Source organism: Phasianus colchicus, chromosome 7 (assembly GCF_987193195.1).
Source record: "Phasianus colchicus chromosome 7, bPhaCol1.hap1.1, whole genome shotgun sequence".
In the NCBI taxonomy this organism is placed as follows: Eukaryota; Metazoa; Chordata; class Aves; order Galliformes; family Phasianidae; genus Phasianus; species Phasianus colchicus.
In genome coordinates, this window is record NC_143442.1 from 6,673,575 (window position 1) to 6,698,792 (window position 25,218).

The window sequence follows — 25,218 nt, forward strand, 5'->3', positions numbered from 1 at the left end:
ATAATTATATGTCAACATCCAGCAATTTTCTTTTTAGTCCAACTATTAACACAGTCTCCTTACATTTGAAATGTTGTTTGGAAAAAAAATACCCTCATTTTTAGTAAATTTATTGTTTTTCCTTTCCAATGGATGTCAGCCGAATTTCCATATTTAGTCTTTCCAACTGCAATACTAATAAAATGTATGATTTACAGAGAATTGTGTGTAAATCCTCTAACCAGAATGGAATGATCTTGTTTTATTTACTTATTTTTAACTATTTTTTTTTTAAAGCTTTCTATCTAAGTGAAGTTTTAGAGTAAATTGATAGATGTCATCATCCTGAACAAGACAATGGCTTCCTGTTTGGAAATGGAACAACTTCTCTGTTGGGAGCCTAAATTCTAAGTGTTGTAGTGACGTGTGCTCCTAAACATCATCTTTTTGACTCAACTTTTCTTCTTTTACACCACTGAGTAGTGACTTCTTGCAAGATATTCTGTTTTTAACAAAATAAACATAACAAATCAAAAACAGCTCACAGTTACCTTTATTTTCCCTTCACAGTGAGGAAAACCATCCATAGGAGGCAATTCACACTGTTCTTGGGCTCCATTTATGAGATCTAAAGAGAAACAGACCACGACTGAATTTCATTTCACAGTTCTAACAGATGGCCTAATGAATCCCTCCTTTTAAGAATCCACATCCAGACATGGCTGAAGAATCCTACTATGTAGTATTTGTTATAACATTAAAAGTCAGAAGACAGCTCCTTTTCCCATCCTTACTACATTACATTATCTGTTTTGAACTACAGTTAGAAATAGAGGAAACATCCTGGTAAGATATCAGAAGTTATGCTGGGAAATATTGCCTGTCTGGTTCAGTGCCCATACTGCCAAATAAGCTTACTCCTGCTTTGTTCCTAGGCTTCCACCATTCTTGTTACTGTTAGAACTTTCTCCTTTGACTGGAACCAGATGTAAGTACATCTTATCATTCCATGGAAAGTTAGTACCATCTCAAACAGGTACCAGCAATGCATACTTTCAGATAGATTACAAAGAGAGCACGAAGCAAATGGAACCCTGGGGATGTTTATCTACACACCTTGATCTTCCGAATCTAGAAAGAAGTAACAGGTTGTTTCCAAGGTGAAAAAACACACCATTAAGTCTGACATAAATGTTATTTTTGATGGAAAATAGTACTTAAGAAATGACTTAGATTTTTGTCCTCAATTAGGATTTATAGCAATTAAAATGCAAATTACGAGGTCTTTTCCCAGCCAAAACTTAGAACTTCAAGCCAACAGTTAGAAACACAAAAAGTGTCAAGTCAGTACAGAACAATACTAGATAAGACAATTCTTTCTCTTAAGCTCTGAGTCATGACATTTATTTCCATTCTACAGACACTTAGGGTGTTTTGAACCCAACTTAATTCTTATTGACAGAGAATTATTAAGCATCCACCTAACACGTTAGTACAATGTACAAGTACATTGACAAATTGAAAACATGAATGTGAGCATATTATAAATCTAAGAGTTCACAGATGCTTTTTAATGCAGTGCTCTATGAAGCGAGGTCCTGAGACACCCAATATATCACTGCAAATCCATCCTGATGTTTAGACAGCAGCCATTCAGTTGGCAAATGTATGTGGCTGTTTAAAAATTAACAGCTCTGCATCAGAGATCGCTAGTGCACAGCAGGTGGATCTGAACTTGTGAACAATTATGAGTATTTCAGTGCAAAGTCTGGCACATTCACATGACTGAGTTGGCAGATCTAAGCTAAGCCACCTGACCTTGCACCAGAAAATGGTATTTCTCCTTTGTTGCTGTGCATGAGTAAAGAGAGATTGGGTAAAGTCACACGACTCTGACGCTGCACTATTTGAACACCACTTCACAGGTACAGATCTTCATTGCTCTCACAACTAATCACAACGTCAGTGAGTTTTGTTTGTTTTACTGAAGCTTTATAGCCCCCAAGAGAAAACTATGGCTCAAAGACAAACTGCAATAGGAAAATGATTTTTTGCTTGCTTCATGATCACTCACTAAGAGAACAGTAAAAAGCAGGATCAGTAAGAGCCACACACGTTTTGTCCCTTTGCTATATGGGCATCCTTCAAAGAAAGAGTTCTATGAGAGGCATAAGAATTATTGTGATGTTTTCTCTCTGTCATACAGTTAGAAAGACTGGAAATAATTCATAAAGATAGTAAGCTCAATAAATTATTTAGTTACCATTAATAGAAACAAAGATTCAAAAGAATAGTCATTCAATAGTGATTATTGCTTAGTAGGTATTTCATTTGTCACAAATTTTAAAATAGTTCTATCAGTTAAAACAAATAAAAAAGCCAGAATACTACTGAACTCGCAGACTGTGATACCAGCAGCCTATCTTGCCTTCTAAGGACCAACTCTTCATTCTTCAGAGAATATAAACATCTGAAAAATTTAACATGACACAGAAGCTTGTACACTTAGGAATACTGAGACCAAAACCCTCATTATTAGACTAGATTAAAAAAAAGCATATTAAAAAAACACCATGATTATCTCTAGTACAGGTAATACCTCAACTCAAAGCGTTCCTATCAGGAGTTTTCACAAAAGCAGAATTCTCCTTAGTATCAAAAGGATAGAGTAATCATCTCTCTTTTTTCTGCTTTTGATCAATCAATAAATGTACTATTCTTACTTCAATTCATGGAATTTTCTTTTTGCTTCTATGTCTGTCCAGAAAGTCTGGCATTTAAGGTTAGAAGCAACACTGCAGTTAAAGGTTTTTTGTTTGTGCAAGATTTCCCTCCCCTTCTCTTCTAATTAACACATTCTGAATTTAATTCACATTTTCCTCTCCAGCTGGTAAGAGAATTTGCAGAGTGAGCTGAAAGAACTATCAATGTATTTAAAGAAATCAACGAAAGGTTACAATAATTTTAAATGCAGAGCACAAAATGCTTCCTACTAACATTTTAGAATCTTTAGTAGCAAAAGCATTGGTATGATTTAGAGAAAATTAACTTTCCTACTGCTAGTCCATCCTCACACCAGCTGTGCTGCTGTGTTCCATTAACACTACTGAAATCGATGCAATGTTAGGAGATTTCAAGTAGCAGTCAAGTGGTTAATCAAAATGCAGCCCAGGGGACCACTAACAGCCCCTTTCAGCATTACTAATACAGCTTAGCACTGCAGTGGAAAATAGTCATGTGTGGTCCTCTGCACAGTCATTATACTGTGCTGTAATGGTGAGGCTTGAAAACACACAATTCTCCTTAGCTCCATGCTGTTGGATTTGCAGGAAGCAATCTGACAGAAAAGTGGGAAAAGCTGCTTGCTATTATATGTTGTGTGGAAAAAGAATACAATGGATAAGGCACAATAAATATGAGTCTAAGCAAAGCATTACTTGAAGAAAGCTGTAATCTTGGCTGTAAGAATCAGTGCAGCCCACATTCTATTACATCCAGTACACCATAATGTTTTGTGAAGACTAGTTTGGTTTTCAGTGCAGCTCATGGATAATATTGTACCTGCTATTTTAACTGAAGAAAAGCCTTCTGTGGAGCTTTTAAGAGGACAGCTTTGGAAATTCAAAACAACAAGCAATATTTGGGCTTTTTATTAAGTTTGTCTCTTCAAGCACAGAACTATGGGATAAGCTACAGATGCAGGCAGTTAAACAAACCTCTCCTGTGCATAACAAAGTTCACTGGAAAGAGCCATAGAAATAAATCAACTGATCACAAAGTTATCTGATTCTTCCTTCCCACCTAGAAGCCTTCAGTATGTCACCCCAAAGCACGCAGGATGAAGTGCATGGAAACACAAAGACAAACATTCTTTTCACCATAGTAACATTAAATAAAAATGCCTGTTTTCAGCATTGCTGAAACTGACTTGTCAGTCTGCTTTGCTACATGTTCACAAAGGTGCCAGATATCTGACAGGCATCCATGCCATCATCTCTTAGATGACAAATACTGAAGTCTGCAGCCAAATTAATCTTAACATCTTTAAAGTCATTTGAGTAGTTAAAGAGAATTCAACAGCCTATATATCAGAACATGTTCGTGCATAAGCTAGAAATACTCTGGAAGCTATGAATAGATACAGTGAAAATATTCTCCTTTTTTCAGTAGTGCAACCGCTCTCCAAGAACCATCTATGTTCAAAGGGGAAGCAGGGGAGAACTTGACATTAACCTTCATTTGCTATTTTCATGGGATCAAAGGCACACTTAAGATCTTCCTAAGTCATGTTTTTCAATGCAAAAGAACACTTCGTAAACAACCAGATTGGCACAGTTTTCAGTGCTATTATACTATCTAAGATAGTGACAATTACAAAAAACATTTTTTTAACTGAACATGCACAGAAGTACAGCAAGGACAATGGTCTCAGAGCACTTTTCAGAGCACCTTCACCCTTACTTTAAGTCAATCTTTATTTTAAAAAATGTTTTGTAGCATGCATATTCGTTATTAATACCATTATTGTTTAGCAGCACTCTAAAGAATGAGGAATTGTAACAGTTTCCTTAAATTAAATTAGTCTCAGCTATCTGAAGTACACAGCAAGGGTTCACAGCTAAAAACAAAACCTACATCACACAAAACTCACACGTGCTGCAAATCAGAAAAAAAATCCCATGAAGAAAATAGGACAGACTCTGAGTATTTTTGTGCAAGGAGGTTGTCCTGTGTGATGAAATATGCTTAGTGGAATTCTATCCTACAAAGCCATGAAGCTAAACATTAGTTTATCATAGAAAAGCCCTAGTGTTAAAAACCAAATTGCCTAAAAGAAGTTGATCTTCTGCCTGTCACATGGATGCAACCATTCAGCTGCAACAGAAGCTGTGCTGTGGTAAAGCTCTGCTTGAAAGTGCCATGATTTCATGTTTGCTCATTTTATCATCTTAAAAACAGTAATTAAGATTTACCTACCTTGTTATTATTGGCAGTATCTCAAGGCTTCCTGTTTAAATTTGAGAAAAACTCTAATCTGCTATGCACCTATGTTTAGATTGGTACCTGCTTATGTATACAAGAAAATAATATTTATCACAAAACCAGAGAAGATGGTTACCAAATCTCTCTAAAGCTTTTTAAAAAAACTTGGACAAAGGAAAGCAGAGGAGATAGAAAGAAAAAAGATTTCATTGCATCTGTCAGCGACCGACTGAAGACTTGTAAACATCTCTGTAAACATTTTACTCTTCCATAAATCTGAGGTTCTGAAAAAGTAGTTGAAAAATGTCAGGGTCAAATCAACAAGGTTGCTTGACATTTTTGAGAAAGGAAGAAGAAGGAAAGTATGCTTATAATTTTACATGAGGACCTAAGAAGGGGGAAAAAAAGGAATACAAACTCCTACACAAGCTATTCAAGCTGCTATACAGCTTTGCTTTTTAACGTTATCCATGCAGTCCATCAGCTCACATCATCCTCAAGTAGAGAGCCCATGTTCAACTCCTAATTAGGATTAAAAATATTTGAGACAGAAAGAGCTCATGCTCCATTATCCTCTTACTCAAACCAAAAGAAAAGAGAAACTAGTTTGCTCCTAGAATCATGGTATCACTCAGGTTGGAAGAGCTCACTATGATTGCCCAATCATCAGCCCAGACTTCTCAACAAAGGATTCTACAAAATTAAGAGGAAGAAACCAGATGTAGCAACACACTACAAACACTAATCCTAAACGAAGTACAGATGTGAATAGTCAGTACATTCTACATGCAAGTGAACAATATAAGTTGTCTGAAAATCCAAAGGGGAAGAGAAAGATTCTGGTCTCTAAATTTAGAGAACTGAAGAATGAATCCAACCTAAGTTTGAATTTACCTACTTCAGGGGGAGCCAAGCTACAGTCCTTGCTAAATCCTCAACATTTCCTCCCACTGTTACCACCTTCTTATCATGAACAAGTATAACCCAGATGGATTTACTTCAGATCATTTAACACGCCAAGAACTTCACACATCACTATGAAAGGATATCTTCTGCTGCAGATTTCACCACTGCTGTCTCAATTCTACAGCACACTTGACAGCCAGAGGTGGAACAATAAAAAAAAACAATGAAACAAAAACAATAAAACACAACTACATTTCTCCATGCCTTGCCAAATAGAGAGCACAACTGATAAGGAGACTTTTAGAAAGTGATGAATTGCTAATTCCACACAGCCCGTAGATTTTACACATTCAGTGATATTCCTAAGATGTTTGTACATCTGCCCCAAAGTACAGCTATAAATACTGTTCAAAGCATACATTTTATTTATGTTAAGTAATTTCCAAATAGCAGCCTATCTTGGGTTTAAGCATGATAGTGAGACTGCCATACTAAAACTCATGGGCTCTCTGCCATGTAATATCTATCACATAAGTTTAAGCTCCTGTGGTCAAAGCATAGGCTAAAGGATTGATCAAAACTGTTTTAGGAAACCACAAACATTCTACTGGGCTGCTGTTACAAGAGATCAAGAGCCACAATGGGTACTGCTAGGCAGATTTAATTTGGGTTCTGGTTGTATTACTAATCCTAAAATAAAGATAGATAAATGTCCAAAAGTGCCTTCTTTTTCCTTCATTGACAGGCTCCTTTGCAGAAAGCACTGCTCAGTCCTTTATAAGATGATGGTAATTTTATGATGTAACTTTTTTTTTTTTTGCATAATACATCAAGTTGTAAATCCTCCCAGTTTAACAACCATCTGGACCTCTGGACTCTGTGGCTCACATTATCTAACGTTTGCCACAGTTAGTTTACGTTCTGTTTGTTGAACATTGGTTTATTATATTTTATGTTGAATCTTTGTTGCCCAGATACTGGACACTTTATCTCTTCCTAAACAAATTCACCTACTTCATCATTTTTATACTGGTGCTATCATTTACTTATCAAGAAAACCTATAGAAGAAGCTGATAAAAGCTTAAGATGACCTTCAGTTGCCCTTCAAATAGCCTCATACAGTAGTTCCAGTTGTAAGTAAAGTAGCTACAAAAAGTAGCAAGATTATTTATTAGATCTCTCCTCATTTATATGATTCAGACAACCTTATTCATCTGTTTCTTCATATTTGAGGCTGTAAGGGCTGTGCATGCATTTATTAACTCTGTCATAGAGCTATAGGCAGCTATAGGCACCTGCTGCCCACTAACAAACACACAGCAGACCTGTTCAGGCACCTGCTGTGACCACTCAATGTATGGATATGTATATCCACAAAAGAATGTTAAAAACATTAGAAAAGTACATAGAAAATTTGTAGGTTTTTTTTTTTTTTTCCCCACTGGAAAGAAGATGACAGATTCACTATCAAGAGAACATGGTAACTTCAGCTTGCATGTAGTACATTAGAAGCAACCCTGCAAGTTTCTCAGTTACACATAAGAACTTTCCTGGACCAACAGATCTCTTACAATCAACATGTGTATGGGCAAAATTAAATATCCTCTGATCTCAGCTCTTTGAGAAACAATGCAGCATTTTTAAACAAGATGATTTTTCAACCATTTTTTCAGCAACTGCAACTGGCAACTATTTCTCAAAATACATCCTCTTCAGTATTGTATGGACTACTCACATACTCAAACAAAAACTTGCACCTAGGCTAAAAACAGGAGGAAGACAAACATGCATTTTAATATGATGAATGGAATTCTATTTTTGTACTGCCATTCTGGTTGTCTATAGGGACACTGTGGAAAATTAAAAAAAAAAAACAAAGGAATTCCAATGTGATCCAATTGGCATTGCCCTTAATCTTCCTTAATATACGGAATTTTGCAATCCATAAATCTGAGTCATAGCTACATACCTGCATGTTTATTACAGTCAGATAAAATCAATTAAAAGCCCCAGACTAATTCTAGTTACTGGACTCGGAAACTAAACTAGAATACTTCCATTCTCATGCTCCTCCACCCAGCATATAAAAACTGTTCTTACAATTGTTTTCTGAATTACAGGCATGTACCTAAAAAAAATATTCCGCTTGCAGACAGGCTTTGGAAGGAGAAATGTCCACCATTTTTGTCCACCCAGCTTGTAGATAAAAAAAGTCTTTTTTTTATTTTCTAAATTAATGAATGTGTTACCAATACTTGACATCAGCAATTGCAACATTCATTTACTAAGTTTATTTTTTGGAATTCAATGCAGTAACTATGTAACTTCTAGAGTTTGTTACTGTCAGAAGTAACAGAAGTAAAAACAAAATTTTCATTTCCATTTAGAAGTGCCTCTACTTCTTGCTTCAAATAGACAAATGTAAGCACTTCAACTAGCAAATTGACAAGGATTAGCCCATCAGTGCTACCCATCCTGGAGATACCTGAACACTGACATCATCCAAACAGGCACCAGAACAATATATAATCAAAACTTACGTAACTGTTTCTTAAAGGTTTTCCTGTTCTTGCTATTTACTACAGATGCTTCAGAAATTTCAAATTTCGGGCATCAAAAGTCAAAACCTAAAACTCTAACAAGGCAAATAGTGCTCTTTGCCACAGATCAAGCCCCTGGCAACAAAAAGCTACATAGATACAGAAGTCTGAGAACTTCTACCAAGCTTCTTAAAATTTGCTTGTGAGTATTAAAACTTGTGATACTTGTCAACTCCAATAACAACCGAAGTCATTTGTCCTAAGTACTGATTAAATGTGTTTTCTAGTCAGACAAAAATCATGGTTCTTTGCTTACAAATGAGGAAGCAACAAGAGTTTACTTCTATCACTTATCTTCAAATCTACTGAAATAACAGTATCAAACCTCTCTGTTGTCAAACTATAAAAGGTAAAATGAAAAATGACCTTTATAATCCTGAAACTATAGCAGTATTATACTAGCTCACATTCTGACAATGATTAAGACACAGTGTTGTATTCCTTGTGCTAGTAACATGGTTTACTCTGACAGCACTCTCCAAGTGCTATATTTCTTTAGTTTCTTATCTCTCTTCAGTCTAACGAAGACAGAAGACTTAGGAAAAAATAGTTACTGCAAGGTTAACACTAGTATAAAATGAATGCAAAAGGCTTGCTAAATTCCTATGAGCACATTTCTACATTATTTGGCAAATGAGACACAGAAGACCTCTCTCAGTGAGACAATAGGTGTTGAATATCCTAGTATGAACAGAATAGGACAGAGAAGTGAACATTTAGGTCTGCTGGCACACTTTAATCATGTCATCATGTCACTCTCCCCGACGTCCTGACAATGGCACTTCCCTACCAAAGCTTACATCTACTTCATTTTACAATAACTGAGCACAGTCTCTCAAGATTAGTATATTTTGCTAGGAAAGCCAAGCTCAGGCAAGATTTATGTTGGCCTGACTTCTAATGTACAATCACTTTAAACTATGAAATATTTACTATTAATAAAGTAGACTATCCCTGTCTGGCAGAGAATATTATTTTCTGCAAGTTATCAAAGAAAGTCTTCTCTGAACTTATAAAAGATCAGCGCTGTTGAGTGTAATTGATTTGGCTTAGACTTTTGAATTTTGCTTTGTAAGACACTTTAAATATCTGCAACTTAAAAAACACACAGCGTAGAGAGAGAAAATACAGATTTAGCAGTCCAAAAATACTGCTATACCCACCTGCTACATTAAGCTTTTCGACTGCTCCTAAGCTGGGAGCTGGAGTGGTGGTATTGTTGGTAGAATTTGCTCCTGTTCCATTAAGTACAAGATTTTCCACTTTGGACTCCAGTTTCCCAATACGCTGCAAGATATTATCCAACAAGACTGCAAGTGTTTTCTTCAAATCTACAAATGAAAAGTTAGATTGCTTAATAATGAACGCATGCTATCAGAATCAAAAATAGATATGAGAATGAGACTGAAATACACACAGACACGCACACTTTATCAGTGCACTATTGTTCCCTATTTTGCTTGGCCTTAGATACAAGCTTTCCATGATGTGTAACTGGTCTTCCTATGTACTTTATAAAGCACAGTACAACTCACAGATGTATCCTACATTCAAAGAGAAGTATGAATGTAAATGGGATAAAAAATAGGAAAAACAGGAAATAAAAAACATGTTTTGTGATAGTTCAAGTAATAATAAGTTACTTAAACAACAGTGAATGTCTGCATTTTACTTAAGAGCACCCACCATCTGCCTTCAGGTGTTATTCTGGAGCTCTATATAGACAAACACACCTTCACTTTACCTAGAGACATACTATACCCTCTCTAACTGGAATGTCCTAAGAAAACAAAAGAACTTGACTCTACTGCAAAAACACATCCCAAATCATTCAGTTCTTGCAAAACTGCCCATCCAATTTACAACATCAGCTGGACACTTCAAATTAAGCATCAAGTAGAAAGGAAAAAAGAGAAATGAAGGACAAAGTACTTTCATTTAAAAGCAAAGCCAGAATTAGATTTGAGTGAGATACTGGACCTGGAAGTCTTTGCTGTATTACCCAACTATTTCAATAACAAGACCTAAATCCATAATAAAGAGCTCTTAGAGGAACAGAATCCAACATTCTGTCAGATTCTCAGTCACTTGGAAAACAAATTTCCACTTCCAAAAGAAGGGAAAGTTTTGAACCAGTACAGAAACCTCCTGACTCTCTTCCACCACAACCAGGTTTTACACTGGCACAGAGTGTTGAAATGTACCCAAACCACCATAAAATCACTTGTTTCTTCAGTCCGTGACCGTGTCTACTTATCTGTTTGATCAGATGTAGCATTTCCATTTGCAAGGAAACCAACAAAGGGTATTTGGATTTTGCCTATCATATAACAACCCAGAAAGTGTTTTGTGATTTTTTTCTTCTTTTCTATTTTTTTCTCTTCAGTTTTCTCAAGGTAACACAAACACCTGGGTAAGCTAAAAGAATTACAGGCAAGAGAAAAAAAACAGACAACTTTCATATTAAAAATTTATAATTCAAGTGGCAATAAGCCAAATAAGATGAAAGTATTGCTCTTTGTTCACTTACCCTTAGGATTAAGGAATTCGGTATGATAAATTTACATTATTTTCCCACATAATTACATATATATATATATATATACACATATATATATACATATACATATATATATATACATATACATATATATATACATATATATATATATACACATATATATATGTATATGTATAATACCCCTTCTACTTTCCACAACTTTAGAATCAGATAACTTTCTGATCTGTAACAGAAAATTCCTCCATACATTTGAAGAGATTAATCTGTCCCAACATCAGTTGTAGTTCTGCCATTCTTTGTATTTTTTCTTAGGAGCAGCTCAAATCTTATGCAAATGTGAGAGTAAACAAGGGAAGGCTGTTACACTTGGAAAGCTTATGATTATTTTCCCCTAATATAAAGGAATCCTATTTCTTCAATGAAGCCATAAAGATTTTATTTATTTATTTATTTTGTAATTGTGTTTTCTTTAGTCTGCTGAAGACTGGAATCTTATATGCTAATAATATGGACTGCCTTGATATAATTTTAAATATTGGCACGGTGCAATACAGTGAAGGATAAAAGAAGCATTTATGTAAATGTGATGTTTCACAGTGAGAGTCCAGAAGACATTTAGTGGCAAGTCTGCAGAAAGAAAGAGCGGAACAGGGATTTAACATCAACAAAAACATGGAATAGAGGAAGAAAATCCAGGAAGAAAGTAGAGCAGAATATTCAGGAAAAAATGAGGAAGAAACATAGTACACAAAGGCATACACAAAGAATCAAAACAGCTAAAATTGTATCCTTTTCATAGTAATACCAAAACAGTGATACAAGACACTTCTTGTCAGAACAAAACAGCAGTTGGAGGCCAATTTGAGAAAGAGATGGCCAAAGTGGGCATTCAAAATAATTTTTGCAAAACAACCATTTACTACTATAAAAATCTAATACTTATTGTGTATATTTGAAGTACAACTTTTTTAAAGAATGTGTTTGATCCATCGATCTGACAGGCCAATATAAAGTAGAAAGAAAAGAGGGAAAGCAAAGAAGCTGTGCGATCCAAATTAATGAATGACTGAACAACCTTCAAGTGGGTGAGAGTGGCCAAAGCAAGCAAACTTAGTACTTTCTCTTGAAAACAGGAATCATGACTGTGCTCATTAATAGCAATCAGAGGATAAGATTAAAAGAAATAAAAGGCTAAAAATCAAGAGCATATCCAGTACACTCAGACCTAGCCAGGGCTCTTTTGGTTGGTAATCTTGCGTGAGGCTGGGGGGAAGGATGGGCAGCCTTGAACCCAGATGATCTTTGAGGTCCTTCTTTCTAGCCCAAGTCATTCTGTGATTCTGTAAGAGCAGTTGTCGTAGAATAATGAAGCAGCTTCATTACCATTAACATGAGACAGTAATGTGTTTATTCCTAAAGAACTAATCTGATAATTTGCTATCAACAAATCATTTGGTGTGCCAAGGAGTGACTAACTGGCTATTCTACTCAATTTAATACAGTATTATTTAATCCAGTGCCATCCACTCACCATAGCACTTTTCCCACTGCATTTTTACATGACTTTACATCCTTAAAAACAGTTTAATTTGAAAAAACTTGTCTAAACTCATCTTTAAACTCAACATTCTTTTTATACATGGACCTCAAAATTTCCATGCAAAATTTAGCTTTCACTTACAAAAATTTTACAGAGTTATTTCACATACCTTCAAATGCCTTTAACTTCTCCTGGGGAAGTTGACCATTGTTTGGCAGCAATTCAACTTGTTCCACAGCAGGATTCAGAACAGGAAATAAAAGTCATAGGCCAAAAATTGCAGGGAGAATTCAGATAAAGGATATCCTGTACACTCAAGCCTAGCCAGGGCACAGATTCATGCAGTTACCCTTTAACTTCAGGAGAAAGATGAAGTTTTTTTGTTTTTAATTTTTTTCTTCATCAATCATCCTTACAAGATAATGGGACACTGATAATTGTTAAATAGCAGATAGAGGGTTTTTAAAGCCTATGCAAACAATTCACCAGCTGGTCAAGAGCGGTGCACCTTTCCCTCTATTCAGCATTGGTGAAGCCACATATGGAGTGCTGACCAGTACAGCAGAGACCTGGAACTCCTGGTGAATGTGCCGGTGCAGAGCACCAGCAAGTAATCAGTGGACAGGAGCATCTCTGAGAGAACAGGGAGGACTGTTCACCCTAAAGAAGCAGATGATCAGGGGGACTAAATCACAGTGTACAAATAACTGAGGGAGGTTGCAAAGAGGACAGAGAAAGCTATTTTCAGAGGCGTCCAGGGCCAGGATAAGAGGCAATGTGCACAAACTGGAACACAAAAGGTTTCATCTAAGCATCAGAAAGCACTTCTGTACTGTGTGGGTACGAGTAGCCCAAATAGTTTGTGCAGTCTCCTCCTTGGAGATCTTTAAAAGCCACCTGGATGCAGTCCTGGACATCCCACTCCAGGTGCTGGGGCAGAGGTTGGAGAAGATGGGCCCAGAGATCCCTGCCAATCTCAGACACACTGCGAGTTTGTGAAAGCCTTAAAGGACCTCTACTTGCTTGGAAGGCTTCAATCCAAATATTTATCTAGAGCCACTCTATTAAGCTTACACTGCTCTGTAAAATTACAATACCAGTACAGTTCAAAGTGCAAACACACATCAGTAGAAGTTACTGAAGAGCTGAAGAATAGGGACTCCCTGTTAAATTTAATCAACAAAGCAATGTAATTGTTAGCTGTGTTACAGATGATACTCTCAGCCTTACAGGCAAGGACCTTTTCATAAACTCCATTCTTTTGTTCTTTTCAGAGGAAGAAGTGGTAACAGAAATGAGAAGACATCCAGTACAATATTTTCACTAATATATTAATAATATAAGATGTTCATTTCACCAAAGAGAAATGAGTATGAAGAGAAAACGAGAGAAAATAGTGCAGATCTGATCTGCTGCATCCTAACCATCATTATTTTCTAATCCTACAAAAAAACCTGATTTTTGATAGCAGAATATTAAGACAACTTTAAAAGCAAACAAATCTAGATGACTGATTTTTTAATTATCCAGACAGTCTAAAAGTGCATGGGTAAGTAGGAAAGAAAGTGAGCTTAAAAATAGCTAAAAAGGTGTATGATGTGATTCTACCAGATTAGAAAGAAACCTCACCTCATGTAATATTAGATTACATTTTTGTTTTCATATTATTTTCTAAAAATGCTTCATTCACTTTTACAAGCCTTGCTTCATACATACACACACACAAACTTAAGTGCCATCTTGTATGAAATGGAGGACAGGAAGTCCTACAAACTGCCAGACAAAGCACCGAAATTCATGAAAAGAATGTTCTCTACTCTGAGGTAAATATGATATATTTAAGCTTAAATTTAACCTTAGGACACATCCATGAGCTTAAATGTTAGGGAAATCTACTGGATATAAATGTGCAATGGAAAAGAGAAGAAGATAAACAGAGCAGGTCTCCATCAGCAAAATAAGTTATTCATGTACAAGGAATTTCTTCCAACTCTGACATGCCAACTGAAAAGTCTCCTAAGGTTTTCCTTAACAGCAAAGCCACACATTTTTTTAAATCAAGTTCTAACACTTAACTTGAGGCATAACATATATGGCTACTAGACAGATGCAGGGGAAAAAAAGCAGATAATTTCTTTTCCAAGTGACTGAAAATTTAAATCTTGTCCCATTTCATAACTTACAAGCAAAAAATGTTCTTCTCCATCTGTGCAGAAAACCTGCAGTATGAAGTACTGTCAATTGAGCAGCGTCACGAAGTACAATGTTTGGACATCTTAGAAAAGCCCTTGATCAGATTATCATGTAATCTAGAACACACACTTACCGTATGCTGTCACTGTTCCAACATAAGGTCCATCAACCACATTTTTATTTTCTTCAGCTAATGCTTTGATATATCTTTTGCTGAGATCCAAAATTTGTTCACGCAGGACTGAACTGCTTTCGTGTTGTGTTTGCTGCTGAATAGTGAAATGCAGAAGCATCATTCCCCAAATAAAGCCAAAAGTCACCAGAAAAAAGCCAAGTTTCTGAGAGGACAGCTTCCATGGAGAGAATGCCATGATTCCCAACAGCTTCTCACAGTTAGTATGAAGGTTCCTAAAGCATGAAGCCAAAGAGCAAGTTCATGGTCCAAGTATATGCAGATCACAGAGCAGGACTCAGTCTTATTCCGACTCCTTAGTCAACATATATCTGTATTTCAGCTCCATCCTGTTGCAAGAGGAAAGAAAAGTAGCAAAAAGTTAATGCAAAACATTAGAAATTTTTATGAGTTACAGTAAGTCTTTGCCATAACTAGTACTAAAAGATGTAGACAATGTGCTTTTTTCCAACTGTTTGATTTGTATGCATCAATATTGCACTGTGTTACTCAGAGCACAAACTAAGAAAAGCACTGGAAACAGAACAAAGAAAAAGCGATGTGCCCGAGCAGGTGTAGAACACCTCTCAATATCTGGATCAAGTTCAATGCTTGAAGCTGTTTCCAATCTAAATTTCAAGACAAGGTTGCTTCAACGTATTTTGATTTTTCCTGTGTGTACACAAAACTTCATGATGTTGCCAATGCAGCAATTTAAGACGATTCTTAACGTAATTCAGTTCTCAAAAAACGAGTAATTTTAGCTGGCAATGACACTGTTAGGAGATCCTGGCAAGAGCTATGGCATATGGCTAGATAGATGATCAGGAAATCAGACTCCCTCAGGGGTAAAGAGTGAGGGAAAAAAAACCCACAAAAAGAAGTCTACATTATTTAAACCAATACACTCTCCTGGCTTACACTGCAAGTAGTCAGAAGGCTGGAATAATCTCTTCTTGCTCTTGTGTGGCCTCTGCCATGCATCGTTACTCCTTATTCATAAAATGTAATCCAGTGAGTCTGCACTTTACAGCTAAATTCAAAACACGTATTACTTCTGAATGCTACAACACATCTTTTGTATCTAAAATTAATATTCTCAGTGCTTTTCCCACACTAAGGAAAAAGAGTTGGCTAGCTGCCTTGAAAAGAGAGAGACAGTAGGACCATCTTTTCACTGTAAACTCGAAGATAAAAACTGGCATAAAGTATCCAAAGGCAAGAAAAGCTGTGTGATGAGGGCTGAAGGCAGGGTCTTTAGCATAAAACCCTACAATAGAAGAAAGGTAATTCAAAGGTAATTAAGTGTAACCTATCATGTTAAAACACAGATTTGGTAAAATGTGATCCTTTTAACTTCATAATGCTCCCAGACAGGATTAGAAAATATAATGTTCCCTTCCATTCTGCACATGCACAGATAATGCAGATGTTACTTTGTTTTAATAGGATAATTACACAGATGCCTGCTGGCAGTACTCTGGTAAAATTCCCTTTAGATCTTCCCCTTTCAGTTCAACCAACAGTTCTGCAGTAGGACAGAAATGCCTTTGGACTACTCAACTTCCAACACAACTTGTGGGTGCACGTAGCATTACTGATTACTACTGATTGCCAAAATAAATGCATTACGCAGAAAACTAAAAGCAGAACAGAAAGTAACTGTAGAATGCATTTATGCTGCTAAAAGAACAATCTGTAGCCATCTGTTGCTTAGGAAGAATGGCAAAGAAAAATTGAGACTTCACTGAAAAACATTACAAAAGATTGAAACTGCTTTCCATAAACGTAAGTCAATTTCCCAAGACAACACAAACTTCACTCGTTGCAGTTCACTTCACTATAGTCTAGGGACACTCTTGGGCTGACTGCAAAGTAGAATATTATCATTTTACTAAAAACTGAATGCTGTACTATTTTGCTTGCAACATCTGATGTGGAAAAAAAAAGGATGGATGATTAAAACAACATTGCAATTTCAAAAAGAAATCTGAAACATCCAACATAATTCCCTCAGTGAGTTGAGAGTTTCATGAAAGAACTGACAGCGTACTCCATAGCAGTAGGACCTGAAGTTAAAACACTCAGTATTTCTTATCCCCCTTTATCAATTTTACATGAAGATGAAGACACTGAACAAGAAAGTAAACCTACCAGCAGACATGTGCTAACAAAATTTTTGTAATTAGTTTAGGAGAAAACACAGTTAATACTAAAAACAGCAATTCAAAAAATGCAAGTATCATTTTTTATCCGGCGCGTGTCTAATCTTATAAGCATTCTCTACATAAATAAAGCTTTTAACTTTTCTATTCCGTTCATCAACAAACAGGAAAAGAATCTTAAATACAATCAAAAAAATAAGAAGATAGTCAGGAAAAATTGAAGTTTTTCCATGAGAAAGAATCAAGATACTCTGGCACAGGGAAGAATGGCCCCCACTACTTTGAGTCATAAAAGAAAAAAGAAATCAGCTCTTATGGAAACATATCTGTATGTGCCTCTGAAGTGTAACAGACTTTTTTCCTTTTTCTTTTTAAAGCTTTGGAAAGAGGTGGTCTCACTCTAAGATAACTCTTGAAACAATTCCAGCACCTCTCCAGATACGTCCTAGTTGTTCAGTTTTAAGTGAAAGTGGTAGGAAGGTGATTCATCCTGATTTTCTGACAACACCTAATGTACCAAAACTAAAAGTCAAGTGAGAAAGACAAGGTGAAATAGAAAAGATATACAAGGCAAAAAAACCCCACACTTTATTAAAAGATCAGTTTTGTTTTGTTCTTCCTTAAATTCAATTCCAATTGTTCAAAATCTCATCATAACCGAATCGGTAGACATTTTTTCCTTGCTTCAGACACACTTTATTTTCTCTTTTAAACAGATGAGTTCCACCCATTGCAATAAACATAACTCAGCATAGAACTGCCACTGCCCATAACAGCCATAGTTAGCACATTTCTTTGGAATAAAGGGCTAACATTATACCCATTCTACATAGGTATAAGAGTTTCAATAATCTTAGTATTTTTAGTATTTTAGTTTCATTAAAGCACTTTTTTTTTCCTGGTCTATATTTAATAAGCCACTGTTTGACAGCTGGACAATTCATCAGTTAGAGAGAATAATATTACCATTCCTACATCATCATAACCCAAAACTCCTCACACTGTTTAGGATATCAGGAAACTAATACCAAAGTGACCCCGTGTATCAGAGATGCAAACCACACGTTTCTCAGCATTCTAAGCCTTAGTGTTACAGGTGAGCTTGTTTTGTTTGTTTGAAGGCTTAGAATACAGTACAAACTGTTAATGTTCATGTGAACAGATTTTGATGTTCATCTACAGTACAGCTAGAAGAGATTAAGTAAAGTCTCTGTAGTATGTACCTATAGAAAGATTAAAGCTCTCTGTTCAATCTACAGCCATGTAAGGAATGAAGTCAGGGTAAGCCTGGAACTGCTCTTTCCTCAGCTAAGATTCCAGGGGAAATTCCACACTGTTCATCAACATCTCCACAGCTAAAAAACCTTAATTGTTTGTAGCCAAAGCAGTAGCATAAAAGTAGCAGCAGATAAACATTATTTATTATTAATTTCTTATGAGCTCAAACATGAGCGTAGTCGTATTGCATGACTAGTAAACAGTGTATAAGTGTTTCTGTACCAAGTGGCTCAGTGAAAACAGCACTGCTGCTGTGAGGAATAGAGCTCAGGCCTTCCACCAACTGCAAGGCTGAAATGGCCACCTGAGAGCCACTCCTTGGCAGCATCACAGGGCCCAGGGCTAGAAAGATACAAAGGTCTCGCCATCACAGGATGCAGCTCCCAGTGCTCAACACACAGCATCACCTCTGCGGTGCTGTGCACTCATCATTTACTTAAATAGAGATTGTTACAAATTAAGTGCTTTGAATATGCAGTGACAGTGATGAGGAAAGAGTAAGAGATAAATAATAGCGATAATGTATTGTTAGCAAGCATCAGTCTAGTGAAGTTCTGTCTTCAACTTTTTAAATCTGTAGAAAGCAAATTTCCCAGTGTTCTTAACCATCACTCACAGCAATCTCTAATTTTCCTTACTTCTAATTCTCCTCTTACCCACATGCATGCACAAACATGCACTCAGCCCCAACATCACACCACCACGCCTAACTGACAAATTTCGCTACTGCATCACAGCCAACTCCAAGAGGTTCTCTTAGAAAACCCACGCATTAGGATCCTAATGCAAACATTGATCTGTTTTCCAGACTGTTTGCTGAAGAGGCCATGCTGCACTTCTGCTTGCAACCATCTGATACTGTAGAACAACTCCTAACAGGCTAACAGAGGACAAACATCAAGATGCGAGTTTCCTCCATTCTTATAGAAGATACATTAACCTAGAAGTTAATGACAATTCAAGCACCAATCCAGTGCTCTGCCAGCACACCAGAGCCATAGCCAGAAAATAGTGGTGAGTGAAAACACTTGCCACATCCTCATGCTCCTCTGCTACGGCATGCCAGGAGTCATGCTTTGTGCAGAAGCAGATGTAATACATCTTAAGAGACAGGCAACCCTCTAAAACCTCTTTCCTAGGAGAACTGAGTACAACGGGGATTGCTAGGCTTTAATAGTTTAAAACAGGCTCCAACATACACATACACTAAAATTCCAGGCTAATGTTAACTCATCTCCTCCTTCAGCTCCATTGCCTAAACAGATGTGCATTATACCCCAACTGAATGCAAATTAATGGATTTCCTGGTACTGAGGCTTTCTGTTCCTGAGGGAGCATTCCAGCAGATGTTCCAGCCATGCTGGCCAGTCTGCCTTCTCAGCCAGCACAACCATTACCCAAGTCTGCCCGTTTTTCCCTGCTTTACTTAGTGCAAGATGGCAAGTTTCTTTACTGGTGTTGGAAGCTGAATTCACCTTTCCTTCTTCCAAGATAAAGCATTAATAATGCAATATACTACTACCTATTGCACATAACAGTCATGTGCTGCGATCGGAAAAGACCAGAAAAAAAATCATGAGAGAACAAAAAACGAGCCAGGTTTCCGATAAGAACACTTACATTTGAACAACTTCTGACTTGATCGTACCACGTACGCTTTGACTCCAGTACTGACATGTCAACAAAGCAAACTCAGGAAATACCCTCTGATAGCATAAACCACACACACATCTAATCAAAAGCCAGTGCCCTTAACTGCTATGTTGAAGATTCAGAATCAGCTTCACTGCCATTTTAGTCACTGACCATCTTAAATGCAAAAAGCATGGGGCAGACAGTAAATCCAGCTCTTTCCACACGTGGTTACTCTGAAGTGAGGAAATACGTGGCCAGATCAGATTTAGTCCCCTGATTTCAACAGCTAATCAGAATTTATTTCAGTTGTTAATTCAATTGTATGTGTATGAGGACCCATAGGTATTAATCCATCTCAAAAGATTTTTGTCAGTCTCAACATAAGCTCTCAACACTTAGATGTGATCAGTCCTGTAACACATTCCATACACACCTCAAAGATAGTTTCCAAGCCCAGCTACTGAGGAAGGAGAAGCAGCTGAAAAAAAATCATGCAGTTGTACCAGCCTTGTCTAATAGCAAAAGCATGCATAAATATTTGTGCAACTCTACATTCTGAAACGGACGTTCCTTACTATATAAAATAATGCAGAAAAACATTTCCTTGTCTGAACTACGGAGCCTTCGTTCTGTTCTTCCTTCTACTGCTTAACTTTATTTTCAGCAATGTTTCTGCCAACGAGTTCTTTTCCTTTGGCTGACAGATGTCACTGCTTCTTTTCTCTCAGCCCCCCCACCTACAGCTGAAATGGCACCACGTACCGTTCTGAAGTGGCAACTTGGGATGCAATACCATGAAGTGAGAAAAGCAGAACAACACTGGGTCACAACAGTGAAAGCAGACCAGATGGACTGAGGGAGAGTAAAAGCATAAATACTGGGTTTGTTTTTTTAGGCTTGGGGGGACATGTTTGCTTTTGTATGTGTGCATGTAGTAGAAATTGGCAGGAGGCAGTGGGATGAAAGTGGAAGGAGAGAAAAGAAGCCTTTGATAAGATGCCATAAAAAAAGTAAATTTTCATCTTCAGCAAACAGCTCGCCTTCACTTTCAAAAATAAATTTCTCCACATAGAAACAGTTTGGGTGGCAGCTCAACAAGCATTTCCCCATGTGGGTCTGTGATTTTACAGAGCGCTCCAAGATGTTTCCAATTTTCTACCAAGCACGTAATTTTCTGCAGTTTAGTCCTACAGAAGTTAAATTGCATTTTTTCCCCCTTTTGTTTGCTCACCCTGATATTTCAGGAAGGGAAGAGAAAAAAAATTAACAGTTACACAAAGTGATTACAGTGGCAAACCTCCCTGCAAACACCTTGTCAGCCAGAACCAAGAGACAAGGAAAGGATACACAGCACTACACCCAGGATGTAAGAAAAGTCTGCTTTTCCCCTCAAAGTGTGCAAAAGGATCCCTCTACAGCCATCAAGCAGTGCCACAAATGTTATTCCTTACTTTTTCACACTGAGCTCTCACTGCTAAATACCATTCTCCATTTTTCTACCCAAAACCCTTTCGGAACTTACAAACTCTACAGGTGTTTTACACAGCTTAAACTACTTAATATAAAACGTTTGGAAAAATCTCCAACCTTCATGTTCTGCTTAATTCAACATTTTACTGGACTTTTAACAGATGGGAGTACACTAAGTTTCAAGTGAAGATGCATATCAATCAGACAATTGAGCATGGATAGAGTGGATGACTAAGTAGAATGAAAACAACTACATCAAAATACAGCTGACAAAGAAGACAGTGAAAAAATACTGCTCAGGCAGCAGACCTAGAGCTCAAAAGTTCTCCAACATTAATATCAAAGAAGCTCACAACTGAAGATTTTATATGGAGAAAGAATAAGACAAGGAATTTTGTATGCTCATTGTTTTTAACTCATATGGATTAAAAGGAAAAAGGATAGAAGAAAACCTAAAAGGAAAAATTCTTACCAAGTTCTTATGATTCATATAATCCTTATGGATTAAAACCACTCCAGACAATGCATTTAAGGCCATAATCACAAACTATCTTGATCTTTTAATAACAGTGCTTAGAGATTAAAAAACTGGACTAATTTTAGGATTAGGAGTAGGAAGACTTCCTCCAACTTTAAAGCCACAGAAATATTCCTGACTTTGAACAAGCGAAAGAAACTGGAATTTTTACAGCTATTTATGGGCAAATTGTAAGGTAAATTACTAACATTTCTTCTCATTGCATTAAGGGATTCCACAAGCTGCTTTTTTGCACTGAAAAAGGATGTTTCAGCATGTCAGCATGGTGATGAAGAGATTAGGAAAGTTGTTTTTCATTATATTTTGCAAGAAAGAAATTTAAAAAAATTGACTGAAAGCCCCAGTCACCCTAAGACTTAGAAGAGATCCCCAAAAGTACACAAGTGATTTTCATGCCTGTATGCAAAAGTCCTTTGTACAAACAAACCTTAACATATTTCATTAATTTGAATAAATTTATAAATAGATAGCATGGATAATAAGTTTTCTAATGTGGAAACAAGTACATACCTTTTTCTCCTCCTCTCCTCACATCTACCCAAATGTGACATCCATCTCTAAGCCTAATACATGACACCATCTTATGTCATTCTCAATTTTACATCTGGCATTTGACCACTCAAAGGCATAGCTCTGGCACTTGCTAAGAAGCATAGTTTCATACTTTTTAGATCAACTTTTTTCCTGTTATGAACAAAAAGCTTTTCACTGTTTTACAGCAATCCTGCATGTGCAACCTGGTTTCAGGGAATTCTCTCCCATCTCCTTAGTACACACTATAACTACTGTAACAAGAGTTTAGGAAAACTGCTTTGAACTTATTCAGAAAATAGTTTTAATGAAAAAATAGAATTAACTTCAGCTTACAATCCAAGTGACCAAATCACTTAGCACTCTGAGAAGAAATGTTTATAACATAAAAATTGAATCAGTTAGCTCATTTCATGCACGAAGCAGATACTTCAGACACACTCGCTGCTGTTAACCACAACTCAGCCTGTTACATCACATCTTGCAGTCTGTCCAAGAGAAAAACAAGCAGCTCTCAACAGCAGCCCTGTCCAGTTCACAGAGGAAAGTCAAGAAGTGCTTTGTATTTAACAAGAAAGCTCTCATCACTGTGGATGCCCAACTACCATCCCTTGTCAACATGGTCTTCAACATACTAAATGTAATGCAGATAGCTGAAAATACAGTACAAGATTTAAGGAAAGATCCAAACATGTTCATGCTCAAAACGCTCATTACATCTTACAGGAAAAGTTTGTGAAGAATAGAAGACATTTAAGTATTTAAGTACATCTACGTAAGAAAATCAACTTACTTGACTTTCTTAGACTTTGCTGGGAATGGCAGATAATCAAAACAAAAATGAAATTCTCAATAAATTGGGTTGCAATAGATTGCAGGTTTTTTACATCCAAGTTTTCCATAAAAGTCACAACAACAAAAGACAGGAGAGTTGAGTAACAATAGAAAGAAAGAAAGAAACTTGTAAGTATATGTTATTACGTAAGAGTATACTGTATAATAGGAAGGAAAATAACCCAAACTATCTAAGCTGAACATTAAATATAATCTTAAGAAATATTTATTTCTAGTTGCTTTAGAACATGTTGAACCTGGGTCAAAGGATAACATTTCTTCCTACAAATTTGTTCTTGGCAAGCTTCTTGAATGCAATCCAATTTAGGTGGCTAGACAAACGGTTGAAAATACAAGCTGCATCTCCAAAGCAGAGTATTTAATGGAACTAAAATTTCAACAGTCACCCATTTTGAAACAATAGTGCTATTTTATTCCATTGCTCTAGTTTCTACATTTAGAATGTTTTCTTTATTATCAGAAAGGGTGAGATTGCAATTCGTTTGATATCTAATTTGAAAGAAAGACAGCAAAGCATTTGAACATATATCTTATACCTCCTGAATAAATCCTGTTTACAAACGTTGGTAATTAACAGCTGTCCATATGATAGCTGAGCATTTTCACTGAAATGAAAGTTTCTACTGTTACTTATAAAGAGAAATAAGAACAACAGCATTGCAAAAAAAAAAAAAAAAAAGTGCTTTACATCTAAGGGCAATCAAACTCATTCTAGCTGATGAGTTACTACAGTTTTACTGAATCAGCAGCAGCACCAGAGCTACAGAGCTGGTATTTTTGTTAAACTGTAACAACCCCGTGCCACTAACACAGCATTCCCACTACCAAAATGCTTAGAGGGATGTACATGTAGTTCTCTACACATTCAAGAAGCCCAATTAGAAACCTGCAGTCACATGAGAAAGACCTTTAGAGCAATAGTAGTGCTTGAAAGCAATGCTGATCCTGTGCTTCTGGAGGAGAAAACACCTGAGGGGAATTAAATCACTGAGTAAATGCTAAAGGGAGCATCAGACAAAACCTTCACTACATATGCAGTTCTCAGCTGACCAGCCAGTTATGGATAGTAATGATACAATCCTTTAAAACAGAACGATTCCTCCCTGCAGACAATTCTCACAATCTGCTATGAATGATATGGCCACAGCCACAGTATTTTCAAATGAATGCCAGCAGCACAACATAAACGTGTCACCATTCTCACTTGCTACATGGAATATTTTATAACCATGATGAATGCAGGTGGAAGGCAGTCAGCTTTTCAGTTCTCTGCAACATTTAATAAAGTATACAAGCTTCCTCTATAGAAGTATGAGATGTACTTAGTATACTGTAGGGCACAAAACTTATAAACTATTTTGAGTAGGTGGAAAACAGCCTCTCTTTTTCCAACATCCCTTGACAGCTGTGGAACAGCTTGTACTGGCAAACTGAGGAATAGCTCTACTTCAGCTGTGGCCCCTTGCAAAACTAAATGAAGAAAAAAAAAAAAAGAAGCTAGAAATGCAGAATACAGCCAGAAGCAGCAGCATAAGGAAAGTGAATCAGTAATACCATATCGTTGCTCTCAAATTCCAAGGAGGAGAGGACACATGCACTGCCCCCAAATCCAGGTAATAATATGAAAAAGTCCTGAGCTGATATTCAACGTAACATAACAGTTCAATAACTTGCTAGTACTGAAGGATGGCTGAAGAACCCAAAAAGCTCTCCTCATTGCTTATACCCTATCATTAACAACAGTGCACTTTTTTTCAGCCTCTCTCACTCCCAAGGTCCTCTCGATAGCTCTAGTCTACCTGTACCAAAGAAAGCTTAAGAAAGCCTGTTGGTTCAAATCCACTTTCTTCA

General features: G+C 36.7%; 1 protein-coding gene across 5 annotated transcripts in view; it reads right to left on the reverse strand.

The window, feature by feature from the left end:
* Window positions 1-25,218, reverse strand: part of MGAT5 (alpha-1,6-mannosylglycoprotein 6-beta-N-acetylglucosaminyltransferase) — a 114,990-nt gene that overhangs the window by 57,248 nt on the left and 32,524 nt on the right. For 4 of the 5 annotated variants that reach the window (XM_090143577.1, XM_031590722.2, XM_090143578.1 and 1 more), the window contains 3 exons: window positions 14,857-15,245; window positions 9,633-9,800; window positions 531-607 (listed from right to left, as the gene is read on the reverse strand). In XM_090143577.1, coding sequence (XP_089999703.1) covers window positions 531-607; window positions 9,633-9,800; window positions 14,857-15,094 — 483 coding nt within the window. In that variant the 5' untranslated portion in view covers window positions 15,095-15,245. The remainder of the gene's footprint in view (window positions 1-530; window positions 608-9,632; window positions 9,801-14,856; window positions 15,246-25,218) is intronic. The other variant, XM_090143580.1, reaches the window with a different exon arrangement.